Consider the following 18,245-nt stretch of genomic DNA (forward strand, 5'->3'; position numbering starts at 1 on the left):
GGACAGAGCCTAAGACTATATACAATCTAATGCTAGGGAATATGTCTTAGTCTGTGCTTGGAAAGAGCTACGTAAATGAATAATAGTAAAAATAACAAAGTGCTTTGAGACCATTGGTTAGAAGGAGCCATAGAAGTGCAAATTATTATTGTAACATGAGTTAATGTCCACAGAGGGGTTTATAGACTGAAAAGAGAGCTGTTCAAATACTGAATAATACGATTCATCAAGTAAAATATTGGCCGGATCATGTATTATTCATCAAATATTGCACTCAACCAGCTGTAAAGTTGAGTAATGCAAAACACGGAATCATGAATAGTGCTATTACTTGACAAATATTATCCATCCAGCTCTAACCAAGATCAAATTCTAATTTTCATTTAACTTCTGTTGACATAGTTTTATTACATGTCTTCAACCGTCCTTCAAAATGTACATGTTTGATTTTGGCTGCAGGCATGGAAGTGACTACTTGGGAGCATTTTGCAGGTTGGAGCTATTTTTCCACTTGGAAACAAATTATACCCTGTATGCATTTGGAATCCTGCCCTATATGGAGGCAGCAGGTGCAGTTATTGCCTAGATGACAGCTTTGCTGATTCAGTGCTTCCTATGCCACAAGAGCTGGTAATTTATCAGTTGATTCAGTGGTTCTTTATCAGCATACAGGTTTATTAAATGTCCACTGGCGGAATATAAGAAGACATCAGCATTGGATTATTCTAATGTTCACAGGTGTATTCTAGAGATAGGATGATTGTAAATAGCACAGATCTGGCCATTTTGCCCTTCTTCTACATCCCAAGCCAGTGCCGCCCAGAGGATTCAGGGGGCCTGGGGCAAAGCAATTTCGGGGGCCCCTTCCATAAAAAAAAAGTTAGTTTTGCCACCCCAAGTGGCGAAGAAAAAAAAAAGAAAAACCCAAGTCATGCTGCCAAAGAAAGAAGAGGACAGGAGGACCCGCCAGCGAATTGCCGCAGAAGACTGAAACAGAGCGACTGAGCTGCCGCCGAAGTGCCACTGACGAGGAAGAGAGGGACTGAAAGACCCGCCGCCGAAATTGCCCCCACCCTGTCTGCGGGGCCTGGGGCAAATTGCCCCACTTGACCACCCCTCGGGCAGCCCTGTCCCAAGCTAAATCGTAAGTGAATTTCAGGCACTTCAAATGGCTACCACCACGTGATGACGGCGGCCATTTTAAGTGTGGTCTTGCTTCTTCTCGCCGCCTGGCCTATCTTCTGCCAATCTCCTTTACCTTGTCCTCTGCTGCTTCATTGCTCCGACCACCCTTTCCAGGGCCCCATCTTCCGCTTTGGGCACCTCCCACCCCACCTCCCTGAGGCTTTAGGATTCACCTAGTATCCATTGGTTACATTTTCTGGTATCTAATGAATCCCCAAAGATGGTTTAATCACATCCCTAGTAAATACGTATTACAGCAGCACACCGCTAAAGACAGAACCTTTTAAATAGTGAGAGCCCTATTCTTATTTATACTAAGGCCCTATGACACCACTCTTGCGGTATAAAGGGGCCTTACAATGGGTATACAATGGGTATTTATACCCCCTTTAAGGTTCCGTTACTCTGCAAGAACAATGTAAATGGGAATCAGGCCCTTTATCGGTTAATACTGGAATGATGAGAAGTCTGATCCTTCTTCACAAGGTGGCAGCAGAGTAAACGGAAGGACAAAGTTGTTCTCATGCCTCTCAGGTCCAGTTGACTGTTCTTGAGTTGGGATCTAGTTCAGGTCGGGATTGCAGCTTGTCATCTTCTCCTGGGAAGTGGACGGAGTGCCCCCAGGAAGGAGCCTGCCTGACGCTAGATCCTGTACCGTTTCATGCCAGCGAGTTCTGAGGGACAGACTTGCCCCCTTCCCCAGCAGCAGCTCCATTAAAAGGAAGTGATTTTTTTCCACAGCCAGGTGTAGTGGGGTTTTGTTTAGCCAGCCGGCTGCATTGATCTCAGCTCCATGGTCCAGAAGGTAACTGGCTACCTCGCTGTGCCCACAACAGGCAGCTCTGTGAAGCGGAGTCAGATTCAGACAGTCTCTAATGTTGGTGACAGCTCCTTTCTCAACCAGCAGGTGGACGAGGGCCAAGTGTCCCGCAGCTGCTGCCTTGTGGAGTGCCGTGCAGCCGTAGCGGTCCTTCATGTTCACGTCAGCTTTGCTTTCCAGCAACAGTCCTGTAATCTGGGAAAAGCAAAAGGGAGTTCAGTTGCGTGGCCCCATGCACACGAATGGGCATGCGTTCCACCTTCTTGCAATGCGTAGGAATATTGGTCCCAAACCTGCAAAACCATGAGCACCTCTTGTGATCAGCTATTTTCATTTCCAAGTCAGCAGGAGTTGAGGGCACTCAGCACCTCTTAGGAGTGGGTCGGCATCTTGTAGGAGTGGGCCCACACTGCGCAATCTACAGCAATTTCAGTGGCCATTTGCAGTCTCAGAGACCCATGTGCCAATACAGAGCTCACTGCAGGACCAAGGCCTTAAAATGAGTATTACTTTTTGCTCTTCAAGTCTTGGCATGGGACAAGAAACTGGAAACTCCTTCTGAGGACTTCGGTAGGGCCAGGATTTCAGTTTTAGTGAATACGTGTTTTTAGCAGTAAATGCAGCTTCTTGCTTCTTTTTAAAGTATTCTCAGCGAGGCATAGTCTAGTGGATTTATTTTTCTTGGTGAATATAAATGTCATAGATTTATAGATCCCATGGCCAGAAGGAACCATTGTGATCATCTAGGCTGACCTCCTGTATAACACAGGCCACAGAACTCCCCCAAAATAATTCCTCGAGCGTGCCATGACATTCTGGTTTTGGTTTACAAGTTTCATTTGCATTTTATCTTTGCATTTGCCTTTTAATTCTTCCATTTCATCCTCCTATTTTAAAGTCACTCATTGAATTCTCCCCCGTGTTCTGATAGCTGGGGGTGGGGGAGGGCAGGGGGAATTCCCAGCTGATTTACTGTCCCTCCTTAGGAAAGGCTACTGTGCAGTGAGTGTACCTGTACAAACTACAAATGGCACCCAAGATATCGAATCCCATCACCAGAATATGATCTGTCTTCAGCCAAGGTGCTGTTAGGAAGTCGAGTCCTTTACGTTTCTCTGATGTATCTTTTCCCTAAACATGCACAGAGAAGCCCAGCCCATTGTGCTGTTGTGTCAGCGGTCACATAGGTCAATAGGAGCAACCAGTCAATGGAGCTAGCTGCAGCTACTCAGGCACATCTTTCCACTTTGTGGCACTTTGGAACCCCAGAGGACAATCAAGAGAGAAAGCTGGGTGTGTTGATAACCCAGACATAACATTCACGGCCAAACGGCTGGGTCTGAGTCAGCATCTTTGGTCATCTCGGATTGTCCCAAGTGAGCACTGGACAGGGACTCAGGAGACCTGTCTTCTATTCCCAGCTCTGCCACTGACCTATGGGGAGACCCTGGGCAGGTCACTTTCCCCTGCTGTGCCTCAGTTTCCCCATCTGTAAAATGGGGATAATGATACAGACCTCTTTGTAATGTGTTTTGAAATCTATGGATGAAAAGTGCTATGTAAGAGCTAAATATTCATATTCATATTATTATTGATAGACTTCAGTGGCCATCTCTCCCACCTTGCTGACCCTAATCAACTGATAATGAACCACTGCCATGAGCATATTGCAGAATTCCATGCATTAAGAAGAATGGATATTAGGGGCCTACCTCTCGATTGCCATTATCGGATGCAATGGCAAGTGCTGTTCTCCCCAGCCCATCTTGAGCATTGATGTTGGCACTCTTGGCTAGCAAGAATCTTAGAGCGTCACTTCTTCCCGTCTCTGCCGCGATGTGCAGTGCTGTGATGCCTCCGTTACTGCCCAGATCCGGGGAGAGACCCTGGCAAAGCAGCAAGTCCATGATATGCAGCTGGCTGTTCACAGTCGCCCAGTGCAGTGCTGTCCACCGGTTGTTGTCCCCGCTGGCAGGATCTGTGCCTTGCTGTAGGAGCAACTGCACGATGAGGGTGTGGCCGCTGGCTGCTGCACAGTGAAGTGGGGTGAGGCCCCCTTTAGTCACGGCTGATGCTGGGGATCCCCGAGCCAGGAGAAACTCAGCCACTTGGGTATGGCCGCTCCAAGAGGCATGGTGCAGCGGGGTGTAGTGTGCTCTGTCTGTGGCATGGACCACGGCTCCACGCTGCACCAGGAACTTCACCAGCATGATGGACCCCTTCAGCGTGGCGCTGTGTAAGGGCGTCCATCCATTCTCGTCCCTGTGTGGGCACAAAAATGAAACCTCAGGGTGTTTCTTTCAGGACGGAGAGCGAATGAGCGAGACAGAGCTGGGGTAGAGTGGGAGCAGCCGGCTCAAGGGGGCTCACCTGCTCTCTATCACTGCCCCCTGCCGCAGTAGCTGCTTCATCACGTGGGTGTTGCCGTCCCAAGCTGCCAGGTGAAGCTCTCTCCAGCCCCGGTGCACAGGGCCAGACAGTGAGTTATTCTCCATGAGCTGAATGCCAGATTCAGAGCTGTTCCCCATCGACTCTCCTTCCAGGGTCATCTCCTCACTCAGCTCCATCCACCTCCTCAGGAGCTCGGCCTCTGCTCTCATTCCTCATTTTGTTTTTTTCAACAAGCAACAAACAATCTGCTGAATATTAGTTCCATTAACTACACCCCCCACCATCACTGCAGGGGGGACTATGGCAAATAAAACGAGGCTGTGGGCCCTCTACGCCATAGCTTTCAATCTAATAGTAACCCAAAGCCCATGCTGTCTGTTGGCTTCTGTTGCTCTCCGTGGGTATGTCTACACTGCAAAAAACCCCATAGCAGTGAGTCTCAGAGCCTGGGTCAACTGACTGGGGCTACATGGCTAAAAACAGCAGAGTAGATGTTCTCACTCAGGCCGGAGCGTGGGCCCTGAGACCCTTCCCCCCTCACAAGGTTTCAGATCCCAGGCTCCAGCCCGAGCGAGAGCATCAACACTGCTATTTTTAGCCCTGTAGCTTGAGCCCCACCAGCTCCAGTCAGTTGACCCAGGCTCTGAAATTCACTGTGGCCACGATGCTGTCGGTTTCCACTGTCCCCGTGCAAAGGGTTAATGTTTCATGAACCTGTATCTAATCATGTTAGGGGGTTGAAGGAGTATAGCCATTTCACCACTTAGTTCCACTGCCCATTAATAATAAACAAATGGGAGGGTATTCAGATGCATGGCCAGCCAAGCTCAGGTGTACAAAACAGCATTTTGAGAGCTCAACTTGCCCTGACTCAAAATGAGGCTGATCAAATAACGAGCCCCTTGTTCCTCTGTGGGGCTCAGCTCTCTGCTTTTGGAGGGGGGGCTCTTCCATACAGAGATTCAAGAGACGTACATGGAGAATTTCTGGAGTTTCACAGCAACCACATCCTCAAAACCACACAGACACCGTTGCGATAGTTCCCATCATGAAAAATAAACAAATAAAGCTAGTTCTTGTCTCTCAGAGCCAACCCCTTTTTAGACGGAAAGGACAGCAATTTTCCTTACCAATCATTGTCCTGCCACGGACACGTGTGTAAGGTGGCTCCGGCGGGCGCGGCTGCACACACAGCTTGTTATGGCAGGGTTGTTGCACAGTGTGAGACTTCACACGCTGGTTTGTTATTGCAGGGTCGCTTCTGGCGTGGCAGCCTTTGCAAGCTTTGGTTATCGCTGGGTTGTTCCTCGGTGCCGGCCCACTGGCGTTAATTCAAAAAGCAAAATTCGACCAAGTAGCGAAGCTGTTGGGGGAAAATAAAGCCCCTGCATATAAGGTATCACACAGACCAGTGTGAGATAAAAATCAATGCAAGTGAAACGTGTCAGTCCCTCTGACCCTGAGAGTGTCCCGTTAATGTCCAGTGAAGCATGTAGGGTCTGAAAAGCGCATTGTCCTCCTGGCTTTCTGCATCTAGTACTGTGCTCCGTGCTGTTTACTCAGTGACTAAATGGATGTGGGAGGAGGACCTAGTTGCTAATGGTTAATAGGATAATGTCTGTTTCCCTGCACGCCTGTAACTTCTTTCAGCACTGCTGCCAACATTCCACTAGACAATGAGAGACACCGGGTCAGCAGCGTCACACAGCACCACTCCCTCGCCTCCTCCAGTCTTTAGTAAGACACTCTCCAGGCAAAGACAACTACAGATCCAGTCCATCAGCTAGCTGGGGGTCAGCTGCTCAGAGCTTTGGAAAGTGATTGTGGCTGTTGTGGACTGGAGTGACATTCACTAGAGCTTCAGGTCTGCCCAGAACAGTTAAACAAAGTAAATTCTGTGCTACTCTTACTAAAGTGCAGACCTTCTGACAAGCACCAACATGTTCCTGCTCTCTGAGGCGCCTTGTGTTACAGGATAACCTGCTTTTACTAGGCATTGGCACAGCTTTTGATCTTCCAGGCAGGGTCAGGGTGCGAGTGCTTCGCTCCGTGAAGTGCTCTCCTGAAGCATTAACTCTTGCTTCTATGGGGCACAAGAAGAATGAGAGGATATCTTGCCTTTCAGGCGCCGTTGGTTCTGAAGGATCCTGGACAAAATATCCTATAAACTATGGGTCTGATTTTCAGGTACACCTGTATCTCCCACCTGGAATTGTGGGTACCTAGCACCTTGGAAAATCAGGCCCTGTTTTCATTCATCACTTTGCCCACCACTGAAATAAGCCAGAGCTGGGGTGGAAAATGGCGATTGTTTAGCAGCTCACAGCAATTCTACTACAAATGTTTGCCTCGAGCACAGGAAGAAGAATCCTGTATCCGGGTAACTGCAGGGGGAGCCCAGGTCAGCAGAGTGCAAGCCGAGAGGTTCTGATGAGCATCCATTTATTTGGGGTGATTGTACAAACAAAGCTTTTGAGGTCCATCCACCACTAGAAAGACTTTAGTGTAATAAATGATCACTTGCTAATTCTCCCCAGATGGTAGGTGGCACATAAAAGATGGGGTTGGTCCTCTGTGTCCAGCCTTCCTTCGTATTATTTGCGGTAAGGCCCCTTCCACTGTTCTGGTTGTGTAAAGGGACCTTTCAGTGGGTGTGCATGTAGTTGACTCTCTCAGAGGTATGTAAAGGGGCCTTTGTGTCCATGATAAGCCATCCCCATGTTTTCAATGGTTGGGGGAGTTTGGGAATGTTGGTCACATCCCCCAGAACGTCTCACTGGCAGGGAGAGAAGTGTGTGAATAAACCAAAACCAAAGGCAGGAGCTGTAAGAACCCACAAGGTGGTGCTGTAGCTATAAAGACATTTGAAAAGGAGTACTTGTGGCACCTTAGAGACTAACCAATTTATTTGAGCATGAGCTTTCGTGAGCTACAGAAGTGAGCTGTAGCTCACGAAAGCTCATGCTCAAATAAATTGGTTAGTCTCTAAGGTGCCACAAGTACTCCTTTTCTTTTTGCGAATACAGACTAACACGGCTGTTACTCTGAAAAAGACATTTGAGAAATTGTCCTCCCACCAGTAGTGCTCTGGGTGGCTCTGGGGTCGGTGAGAGAAGTTCATGTTTACTGCACCAGCTACAGCATCTCATATCTCCTGGCAGGAGAATCTTCCACAGGTAGTACTTAGCAAGACTTCTCTCCCACTTACTAAGAGGTTCTTACCAGGGCTGGGGAAAGCTAGAGGAATTGGAGGTGCTGTGAACCTCTCATGCTGTTTTTTGGGGTTTGCAAAGCTATTTTGATGTCTAGATGATTCATTTGAACCCATATTGTTTTCCAAGCCGAATTCAATTTGAAAAATACAATCTGCTCCCAGCTGCCTATGGGCTCAATTCTGCTTTCATTTACATTGAGGGAAATCTGGAATAACTCCACTGGATGCACTGAAGTTGCTCTGGATTTATGCTCATGTAACTGAGATCACAGGTTGAGCCGATATGCTTTCTAGAGCCAAAGAAGACTGTGCTATGCATTAGAAAGCGAAGAGCTCCCAATAAACAAGGCCAGCACATGCGGGTGCCCAATATTATAGGTGTGGCTGGTAAGCGGGCTTAATTTATGGGATTCAATTTCACTGATTTGCTGGGACATATTGGACTGGTTATTACACTCTGTTCAATACTGTGATACTTGCAAAAAGTGTTATGTCCATTATTAAATACTAATCACAGTTATAGTGTGTTCTCATTACTGGCAACCTCTTCCTGGCAGCAGAGAATCTGACCCTAAATGTCCTCTTGCATTTTTAGGAAACCAAACACTACAACCTCATTATTAATATTGTTTATCAATTGTAGGGCAACAGAACCCAGGGTCCATGCAGGCTCCAAGCTCCCCTGGGGTAGGGGCCACACAAACACAGAGAAAGACACCGGACCTTTCCCAGACTTGTTGGTGACACTGGGCATCATACTAGGTAACTTGGGAGGGTGGAAGGCCACGAGTGCTGAGGAAGCCCCCCTGCGCTAGGCCCAGACAAACCAAAGCCTCCCCATTCCGTGAACTTTCTGTAATCCTGCCAGACTATGAGGAAGCTAGTATAAAAACAAAGACAGAAAGCTGCAAAAACAGTTTAGAGCAGACAGCCTGCTCTCAGAGACAGCCTTCAGACAGCTCCGGCCAGGGTAAGCATATAGATAAGAAAGGAATGTTTTGCACTAGCTTTCTGCAACACAGGAACGGATACAACCAAATAAGGCAGGGCTTACATAATGCTAATGAGGAAACATCTAATTGGCCGCTTTGGCTGTATTATTGTACAGAGCAATAGGTAATTGGTTGTACATGCTTCTGTAGCTAAGTTGGGAAAAAAGGTATAAATTGTATGATGTAATCTGCAATCGGGGCTGCAGGATTTGAGACAGCTGTGTCTCCCTGGGCCTGTTTGCAGCTGCAAATAAACTCTCTGCTTCTCCACCCCATTGTGATTATTGGGTGACGCACACCGGGCAACGAACCCCTACTGTTGCTTGCCTTGGGCACTCTGTGCTGGCAACAGACGGACTAGCAACAAAAGTGAAACTGACCAGTCAGTCTTCGGAGTCAGGTACTTCAAATGTGAACATACTTCAGTACAGGGGTTTGTGCACATGCACTGGAGTTCGTCGCTGCTCCAGTTCATCATGTGCAAAATCTGACCCTAATCCCCCAAGGTGAATGAGATGAAAAAAGCGAACAACCAGCATAAATGGTGAAACCTCCATGAGATTTTAAAAAATCCGCTTTTATAACTGCAGGTATTCTTAGTAACAGGCAAGGACTGCAATTTTAAAGCAGATGACATTTCTCTTGACAGCATCCTTCTAGTTATCATCATAATAAAAAGAGCATTAAGAGCATGAATGTCAGCTGACTGTTGTGAAATAAACCTTCCTGTCACAATCGATCAAGCAAGAAATGTTCAGTCTCTCTTTTCTTTGCTATTTGCAGTCGCTGGATGCAGGTGCGCTGGGTTTGTTTATTTATTTATTTACTTAATGGTGGTGGAATTACATATTAGAATTATACTACCTTGGCCAAGGTCAAAGCCGCCTATCTACATTAAAATATCCTAAGAATGCTAATAAGTTAGATGGAATCTATCAGTCTTCGAATGTGTTTCCATTAATTTATTCTGGGACAGTTTATCTACATCAATGATTGCCCTTGTCAGCTAGGAAACCTGAAACCTTTAGGAAACACAAATGCAATTCACCAGGACTTATTTGAAATGCTAACCGATAGTTAGCTGGGAACATAGTTCAATAATGTGTCTACCTTTGAAACAAAATCAATGTTACTCAGAAGGGTATTAATGTGGGCTGTTTTTTAATGCTGCATTTTTAATATATAAAATGTATTTGCAATGCCAGTTTCATTGGATCCCAAAGGACAGATTTGAAGCTGTGTAAACCAGATGCCACTGAAGTGGAGCTATGTTGATTTACACCTGCTGAGGATCTGGCCCACAGTGCCCATCTGAGAGCAAAGCAGTCGCTGCAGTTGGATGAAATCTACAAGAAAAATAAACTCACTTTTTGTCCTGTTTTTCCTACTCCCGACAGTTCACCAAGTTTAGGGGCTCCTGGGACAGATAAAATAAAAGCCAGCAGAAAGGCGGAAAAGGGGAAGCCCTAAACTCTGCTGTTTTGGGACTGCAAATGTTGTAGAAGCCAAAATAAAAACAGACAGATTGACTGGCACGCTCCTACAGTTTACAGGATCAGGGCCCTAGCTGGCAGCGGTGTAAAGGCATTGCCGTTTGACCCAGGTGTCTGATATGAATAGTGGAAATGGCTGAGAAATAAAATGAGAACATTGCCCAAAACTCAAACTGAGGCGTTATGTTCACCTTGTTTTCTCCCACACATTTGTACTTCCTGGTTCCATCTGGGACAAGAAGTATCACAGCACAGGCTGACCTAGTATTTCAGTCTTGCCAACCACAAGCATTTGAAAATCATGAGTCAGGGCCCCAATTAATCATGAGATTGAATTAACAATCTGAGATTTGGGGTTCTTCTCCTTAGCTTTCCAGTTCTTGAGCCTTAAATTGCACTTTGGGCCACGTTTTCAAGCTTTGTTCTCCATCACGCGGGGCTAGAAATTTACTTTTTTAAAATGAAAGCTGAGATTCTCATGAAATCACTTGACTCCAGGAGCTGGCAATTGAAGAAAAATATCAAGTATCATGAGATTTGCAATAAAATCGTGAGAGTTGTCAACACTGATTTGTGGTCCAGCTTTGCAGACCCACGCTATTTTAATGGTTCTGAGATGTGTCCAGTCATTCAGGTGCTTCTTCAATCCAAATTTCCAGGGATTTGAAAATCACATTCCAGCAGCCCTGACCAAGCAACCTCCATAGGGCTGGGGAGCACGTGATCAACACAATGATGCTGGTGGAAACTGAGCCAAAGTGTGGGTTTATGTTTGCATACCAGCAGCGGGCCTGCCTGTTCTACGTTCCACCACATGCTGTGAATTACTGCGGTTGGCTCAGCGCAGGGATGCCAATTGCTGAAATTCAGCCAATGTACACTTTCTTCTTCGTTCGCTGCAGCTTAGAGCCTATCATGCATCTTCCCTAGCCTCTCACAATGGGCCCCTTTGCTGTCACTGACACCTGTGCAAAGGGAGTACAAGGAAGAAATCAGACTTCTCCACTCGCACCCAGGGCAGGAGTATACACCCACTTTGCACAACTGGGAATGAAAACAGAAAGGGGCGTGGAGTCTCAGGTCCCGTAACATGACAGGATCTTTGTAGGGGCCAGTCCTGCAGTCCTCTCTCAGATGAAACTCTCATTGGCTTGACTGAGTGCAAGAACTGAGGAAGGGCTGCAGGACTGAATCCTTGGCTATTAGCAGTGGCAAAGACCTATTAGGCCATTTACCTTTCAGATGAACCATAAAGTCAAGGTCCTGACTGCTCCTGGTGACCAAGGATCCAGTCGTTTTACTCCAGAGAGTGGGGACTAGCTCCTGTGCCCTGGCATATCCCCGTAGGATAATTACGTTCTGCCTGCTTGCAGTCCTTGGCAGTTTCAGCTGAATCCAATGGGCTAAATCCATAGTCAGCATGTCCCAGTGACACCACCCTGATGTGCACAGACCGAGGATGTAGCCATCTCTTCACTTCCTGCCCTGAGCTGTTGAGAAGTGTTGCCCTGCGCTGACAAGCAGCTGCTGTGTTGTGCCCGAGAGGTGGCTGCATTCCAGAACTGGGTGGAAGCGATCCCAGTGCATGCTTTGCACGATCAGTGTATTATGGGGTTAGGCCCCATCTCCGTACAAACACCCAATCATCACCATCATCGCTCGGCGTCATTATCCCGAAACTTCACTCCTCTGGGGTTGAAACAGATGTGCAGCTTGGAGGTATACATCACACTTGCTGCTAGGGAACTTTCCCTTGGCATTCAGTCCTGAAGCTCCCTTTGCTCAGTTCAGGCCCATGACTACTTTGAGCTTCTTTTGCCCTTTCTTCCCAACGGATTGTCGCCTTGCGGTGCCTTTGCCTTGCTGATGACTTGGGCACTTTGCTCTGAAGATATTCAGACACAGCGTGCCTTTCTGTCGGGCAGAGAGGACTCCAGACACACAGCGAAAGCTTTTTGACCGGTAAAAACAGGAACTGAAACCTACACACATTAATCTCATTGCAACGGCCCGCTGCAGCCGCCATCCTGATGTGTGGACTCTGTGTCTCCATGAATATTTATTTCCCTTTATTATTCTTTAAATGTATTTATTGATGGAAGGAACTGGGATGAACTTTCACCGAGTGTCACTGGTGTATTTCATCAGGGCTGGAGACAAGGTGAGGCGCTTGGAGTGAAGATTGGTAGCATGCATGGGAATCCCATAGTGAAGTACTGGAGGGCCGGGAGAATGAGCAGCTCCAGTGGGGCTGGGGGAGACAAGCAAATGCTTCAAGTTGCACTGATGAGTTGTTGATAAGTTTACTCCAATTCATCCACAGGAGGGAGAAGGAAGGAGCCAGGGAATGGAATAGAAGGCACAGACAGGCCCCAATTCCCCTTTTGCTTATCTCACTGTAACTCCATGGACTTCAGTGGAGTTGCTCCTGATTTACACCAGAGCGGGAGGAGTGGGCCCAGTGTTTTGTAAACCTGGTGCATTGACAACAGTGGCCATGGTCGGCCCTGAGGGTGTGACGGAGAGGAGCAGGTTTAGTTCTGTTTTCAACTGAGTATCCTGGCAACCAGAAATATATTTCCACCCTGTATGTTTGCAAAGTCAATGGGGCAAAGCCAGGGCCCTAACTAGACGTGGTCTAAGGATGGGCAGAATGCCCCCTCCCCCATGTTTGGGTTTTGCAGGGGGGTGATAAAGCACTGGTAAGGGGAATCGCGCATGGCCCCTGGGCCGGAAGTATTTTGATAACCCTGTGAAACTGGGTTCATTAGAAAGACAAACCAAACAGCGAGTCGTTGGTAGCCTGGAGTAGCTTGATTCAGATGGATCCGTGGTGATCTTCTCCAAGAATCAAAGGGAGAGAGGCCAACACTGCCGCTCCTATAGAGCAGATCTGCATAAATGTCCATTAATACCTCCTCAGCAGCTGCTGTGCATCACAGCCCAGCTGTGGCTGCTTGGCTGGGGTGAGTGAGGAAATTCCCATCTATAGAGCGCTCTGGGTTCCAGCTGGATACAAGGAGCTCTTTAAATCACCCTGCTGAACATGCCGAGCTCTCTTTTGGCATGTCGCCTCCGCAAGGCGCTTCTTGGGGCAGGGACTAGCTGCCTTTTCATTGGGAGTCTGTGCCTTACCTAGCACAGTCGGGCCCTCCCTGGAGTCCTGAGCCCCTACCACAGTATAAATAACAGTAGCTTGCCAGGGGCCCTGCAAGCATCAGAGCTGGGGTTAGAGAAATCCTGGCTCACAGTCCCATACTCCGACTTTTGGGATAACTCAGCTCTCATGTGTCTCTCCTTTGCTTCACTCTGCTGTGCATGAGAATCTCAGGCACGTTTGATTTTCCTTTGCAGAAAGCCGGAGATAATGAAGGGAACTGGGTTAGAAGCTGACAGCTGTTTTACAGAGTTAGCCTCCTGGAGCACTCGAGCAAAGAGGCCAGATGGGTCTGCCACGGCCCAGGCAGGGGAAGAAATGAATCCATGGAAAGGGCAGCCACAGGAGGGGCTGGCTATCTGTAATGAGCAATGAGGGTGGATGTGCTTTGAGACTGGTCTCTCTCTTGGATGGGTAAGATGCTCCATGGTGCTTCATTGCTAATTGTTCGCAGGCAAGCGTCCAGCTTTTAATCTCACCGTCCTCATCTGTTTTCTCTTCCCAAAGCTACTGATCCCGGAAAGGATGCGTCTTGATGATGCGTGGCACCCTTAACCAGCTCAGTGGCGAGTGGGCTCGTGCCCTCCTTGTGCGCCACTCAGCTGTACTGCCTAGATGTGCTATGGGACTTAACCAGCGGGCTGGCCCCTTGCAGGGGGGGCGAGTTTCGTTTGGAGGTGACTTTGCATTTGTGTGCTCTTTCCTCTCGCTAATTGTGTTTCGACGCTGCCCACCAGTGGTCACACGCAGGAGCTTCAGGGTGACGATTGCCCCTCCCAACTTTCACATCTTTTAGCTCGTTCAGCTCCTCAGAATTTCTAAGAAAGGGGCTTGGTCTTCAGCTTAAAGCAATCAGACATTTGCAAAAGCCTGATCCCCCAAGAGGCACCCGGCTAGCAGCTGTCTTGCTTCAACAGCCTTTCTCCTCCTCTTTAGAGCCTTGTTGTCCTCCTCTCTTTTGCACTTCTTTCCCGTCCCCCTAATATTCCGGTTTCAAGACCGGAGACGGGATGCCTTCTCTGTCAGTGACTGATGGAACTATTATTTCCAGTGCACACTGTGCCCGCCCTTATCTCATTAGGATTTGTGGCTAAACGATCATCGTCATCTTAGAGCAGGCAGTATGATCCAGTGGTGAGAGCACTGGGGTGGGAGATCTGGGGGTCTGCCATTAACTGGCTCTGAGACCCTATGTAAGTCTCTGTCCTCTGTCTCCTTTTCCCACATCTCCACAACGGGGATAAGGATCACTGGATGAAAAGTACTACGTAAGGGCGAAGTATAAGTGGAGCAGGCCTGTGTCACTTTGGTCTACATGCGGTTTTGGCCCCATTTGAGTTGTGTTGGTTTAGAAGCGGTGCAACCCCAGAGTGTGGGGGCAGCTGTACTAGGATCAAAGTGCTTATAACAGGATTGCTTGTTTCTGTATGGGGTAGGCGTTGGGGTGGGTTCAGTGGGGTTAGGGGTGAGGCTGGTAGGTGGTCTGTGGTAGGGTTAGGGGTGGTATCAGCCGGCGACCCCAGGTTAGGGTTAGGGTCAGAGCCAATTGGTTCTCCGGGCTTCGGGTTAGATTTGGTTGGTGTTACTGGCCCAGGGCTAGGGTTGGGGCTAGTTAGTGGCTCTGACCTTAGGCTCAGGTTGGGCAGGGTTGGTTGCACTGGTCCTGGTATCTGGGCCACCCGCTCTTGATCCTTTCACAAGGCCATTGAACTCTGGAAGCTAGCCGACTCGGCTCGCCCGTCAGTCATTATTCCACTTTGCACCATGTCCCCACCAGAGGGCTGATCACGCGAGGTTTAAGGAGGAATTTGGGGGCAGATAATCCCTGTGCCGGTGCAGAGACAGAGGGAGCCTTCCCTATTCAGGGGATGTGGGGCCTGTGCCATCCATTAGGGCACCCCTGAGGACTTCCCTAAAGTGCATTACTGCTTCAAAGGCCCTTCTGGGGCTTTGCAGGGGCACAGAATAGCTGGACCCTGAGAGCATCCCAACCACGCTTCGCCCTCTGGTCTGCACCCACACACTGCATCCACTCTGTCCTCAGGTCTCTTTTGCCTAAAGTGCCAGTGGTGCAGGGTTAGCCCAGCTGCTGGAGGCCTCTGTGTCGGGGTGGTTTCGGGGGGAGCCCATACACCAGGGCTCACCCAACTCTGAGCAGGGGTGTAGTGCTACCATAGCGGTCCCGAGTGTCACTCAGACACCTGAAATCCAGGACGGAGCTCTGCACCCGCCCTTCGAAAAAGCTACCCTCCGGCAGCTCCGCCTTGCCATTTTCTGAGGCGCGGGCCAGAGGGTCCACGCCGCCCTGACCTCTCGGGGCTGCCTGGCCGCAGGAGGACCCGCCGGCACGCAGCAGCCGCACACACGTTAGCGCCCCAGCTGCAGAACGCAGCGTGGGCCGTTGGTGCTGGGAAATCAACCGTGCACGGTGAGGGGGAAGGGTTGGGCCCTCACCCACAGCTGCTCCGAGGGCCAGGGGGAGGTAGCGGGCAGGCGGGGGTGCTGCGCTGGGTCCAACGTGCCGTGCTGCCTCCGACCCCCGCGTGTGCGGGGTGAGGAGGAGGCTCCATGGCGCCCCCCAGGAGAGGGGAGCTGCGCCCAGCGGAGAAGGAGCTGCTGGCGGCGATTGCCCAAGGTGAGGCATGCGCGTGCCCAGCGCCGCCGGTGAAGCCCTGTGTCTGGGGGCACCAGGGCTAGGGAGAGGCTGTGGCGTCGGGGGAGACCCTGAACTGGGACCATCTGTCATTGCCCGTCCTCCCAAACGTCGGGGCCCTCCCGGATTTCCACTCCTAGCTACGCCACTGCGGTACGCTGCTCTGTGGCTGCCTCGCCGGCACAAAGGGGCCGGGACGCCATGCCTGTAAAGTCGAGTCCGCACAGTATCACTGGTGTGGCCTTGCTGAGTGAAACCCTCCTGCCTCACCCCCATGACACCCGGGGGACAGCCTCTCTGCCCCTACCCCTGCACAGAGGCTCTAGGCGGCGCTCCCTCTGAGCTGAGCGACGGATCAGATCATGACATGACCGGGCCAGCTGTAATAAGGACTGTAATATCTCAGCTGCCATTTGGCCAGCTCTGTAATTTGCTAATGGGATTCCTGAAAGCATGGGCTATGTTTCCGAAGCACAGTTTGAAAGGGACATTCTCTTGTCACAAAACTCATATTAAACATGAATGCACAAATCTGTTTCTAATAACAGCTTAGAATAACCAGGCTGAAACAGGCTTAGGAATCGAATGAATTTTTCACCGTCTGTGTTATTCTAAAAAAAATTCTACATTTCACTCAGCTTGGATGTGGTAACTAGAGTGATCTGTTTAACACTGAACTCACAGTCAGTTTCACTGTCTGGGTCTATTGCAGAAGCAGCATTGGTATGTGTGTCTTCGCAACATTGGGCAGATCTATTATAATTAAGAAGTGCGGGGGCGGGGAGAAAGAAAAGAAGGGAAAAGTTTGTTTGTTTAAATGATTAAAATATTTAGAGGCTTTTAACCTTTCATTTCCCCCTAAACACACTCACCCTTTTATATTTTCAAAATCTAAATTTCAGCCCTAAATCTGGCTGCAAGTGTCTACGTAAATATAAACCCCCAGCGTCAAAAATAAAATAAAATTAGACTCAAGCACCAACACCTTTCAGAACAACATTTGTTAGCATCAAACCTTTCACCAGTGGGCGATGTGAAAGGAATACTAATAGAGAGCGATTTCTAGGGGTTTGTGGATGCTGGCAGATCTGGGATTGTTAGAGAAGCTATAAATAATCCTTAACTTTTCTCTAGCACTTTTTATCTTTTGATCTCACAGTGGTGCACAAAAAAGGGAAAGTATCATTATCCTCGTTCTACAGGGGGAAGCCTGAGGCTTGGAGAGTCGTACAGCTGGTCAAGATGGTTTTTAAAATGGAAAATGGCTTTTTGGACAAAATGGAAACTTCTGCAAAAAACGTCTGCTTCTCACAAAATCTATGGTTTTCTGACGAAACTTGAAACATTTCATTTTCTCAAATATTTGCTTTGAGAAGTCCTTCCTTTTCAGTGACATTTTATGGGAAAGGCAGGCAGGGTCTGGGGGAAGAGACATTGCCTGGCCTTCTCTGGGTCATTTCTAGATTAGCTCCTTTCTAGAAGGGAAAGCAGCCCGGTTTTTTTGGAAGCGGAAGGAGAAACAAAGTGTGTCTGGGGCTGTCATATGCATGGTGCTGCTTCCAGTGCCAGCATCCCAGCTGCACTGTGTTCACGATAGAAGTGATCCCAGCAATATTTAGCAGGCATTTTGCATGTTTGATCAATTGCACAGAGCTTGAAAGGGCAACTCTGACCTGCAATAAAAACCCCATGGCTCCAAGTCTGGGTCAACTGACCTGGGCTCGCAGGGCTTGGGCTGCAGGGCTAAGAACAGCAGTGTAGATGTTCACATTTGGGCTGGAGCCCCTGGCCTCTTTGCAGAGGAGGAAAGTGCGGCTATGCAGCCCCCCCGGGACACCCAAGCCACAGCTGTTTGCATTTGAAGGCAACCACTTTCTAAATGAAGTGAACCTGGTGTCCCAGGATCCAGCTACTTAACAGGAAAAAAATGGATGAAAAATGAATGAAAACAGCCAAAAAAGAAAAAAAAAAGTGGGGGATAGGGAATGGTCCAAAAAACTCTTCCCCAGAAAGGACCTTGGCCAGGCCCTCTGAGCCTGCTCCAGCCTCTTCGCTCTGCTCCCTGACAGGGCAACCCGGAATTCCTCTGCATAGTGCTGGCTCTATGGCACCTGCTCCCAAAACCCCAGTGTAGGGGCAGTATTGGGAATGGGGGGCATGACTGTAATGCCTTGTGTTCGAGATCCTAGCTGGGGAAAGTCCTTGTTATAAGCTTACATATGCTAGAGCAGCCATGAGACTGCTCTAACTTACCCAGAGTTCTGAACTGGCCTCTAGGTGCTTCTGGGATCAGGTGAGTGAAAAGACAGCTTTTAGCCACTTTTGTTCTCCATCTGTCCA

The 18,245-nt window shown here is 48.8% G+C and overlaps 1 protein-coding gene across 3 annotated transcripts; it reads right to left on the reverse strand.

The window, feature by feature from the left end:
* Window positions 1-657: 657 nt before the first annotated feature.
* Window positions 658-6,033, reverse strand: ANKRD65 (ankyrin repeat domain 65). Of its 3 annotated transcripts, XM_043531580.1 has the most exons (5): window positions 5,855-6,032; window positions 5,527-5,759; window positions 4,376-4,607; window positions 3,718-4,267; window positions 658-2,200 (listed from the first exon to the last, which is right to left on the reverse strand). In XM_043531580.1, the coding sequence occupies exons 2-5, from the start codon at window positions 5,531-5,533 to the stop codon at window positions 1,748-1,750; spliced, it is 1,242 nt and encodes a 413-aa protein (XP_043387515.1). In that variant the 5' UTR covers window positions 5,534-5,759; window positions 5,855-6,032; the 3' UTR covers window positions 658-1,747. The 3 variants fall into 3 exon arrangements, with proteins under 3 accessions (XP_043387515.1, XP_027688187.2, XP_027688186.2); XM_027832386.3 differs by having other exon boundaries at window positions 4,376-4,641; window positions 5,527-6,033; XM_027832385.3 differs by having other exon boundaries at window positions 4,376-4,644; window positions 5,527-6,033.
* Between the last annotated feature and the right edge of the window lie 12,212 nt (window positions 6,034-18,245).

Source organism: Chelonia mydas, chromosome 18 (genome assembly GCF_015237465.2).
Source record: "Chelonia mydas isolate rCheMyd1 chromosome 18, rCheMyd1.pri.v2, whole genome shotgun sequence".
NCBI lineage: Eukaryota > Metazoa > Chordata > Testudines > Cheloniidae > Chelonia > Chelonia mydas.

Bases quoted from the DNA above. Each gene is read 5' to 3' on its own strand.
- ANKRD65 (XM_043531580.1), bottom strand. The intron at 4,268-4,375 runs GTGAGCCCCCTT...GTGCCCACACAG, and splicing joins GGGGCAGTGATAGAGAGCAG to GGACGAGAATGGATGGACGC. The intron at 2,201-3,717 runs GTAGGCCCCTAA...TGCTTTTCCCAG, and splicing joins CCGATAATGGCAATCGAGAG to ATTACAGGACTGTTGCTGGA.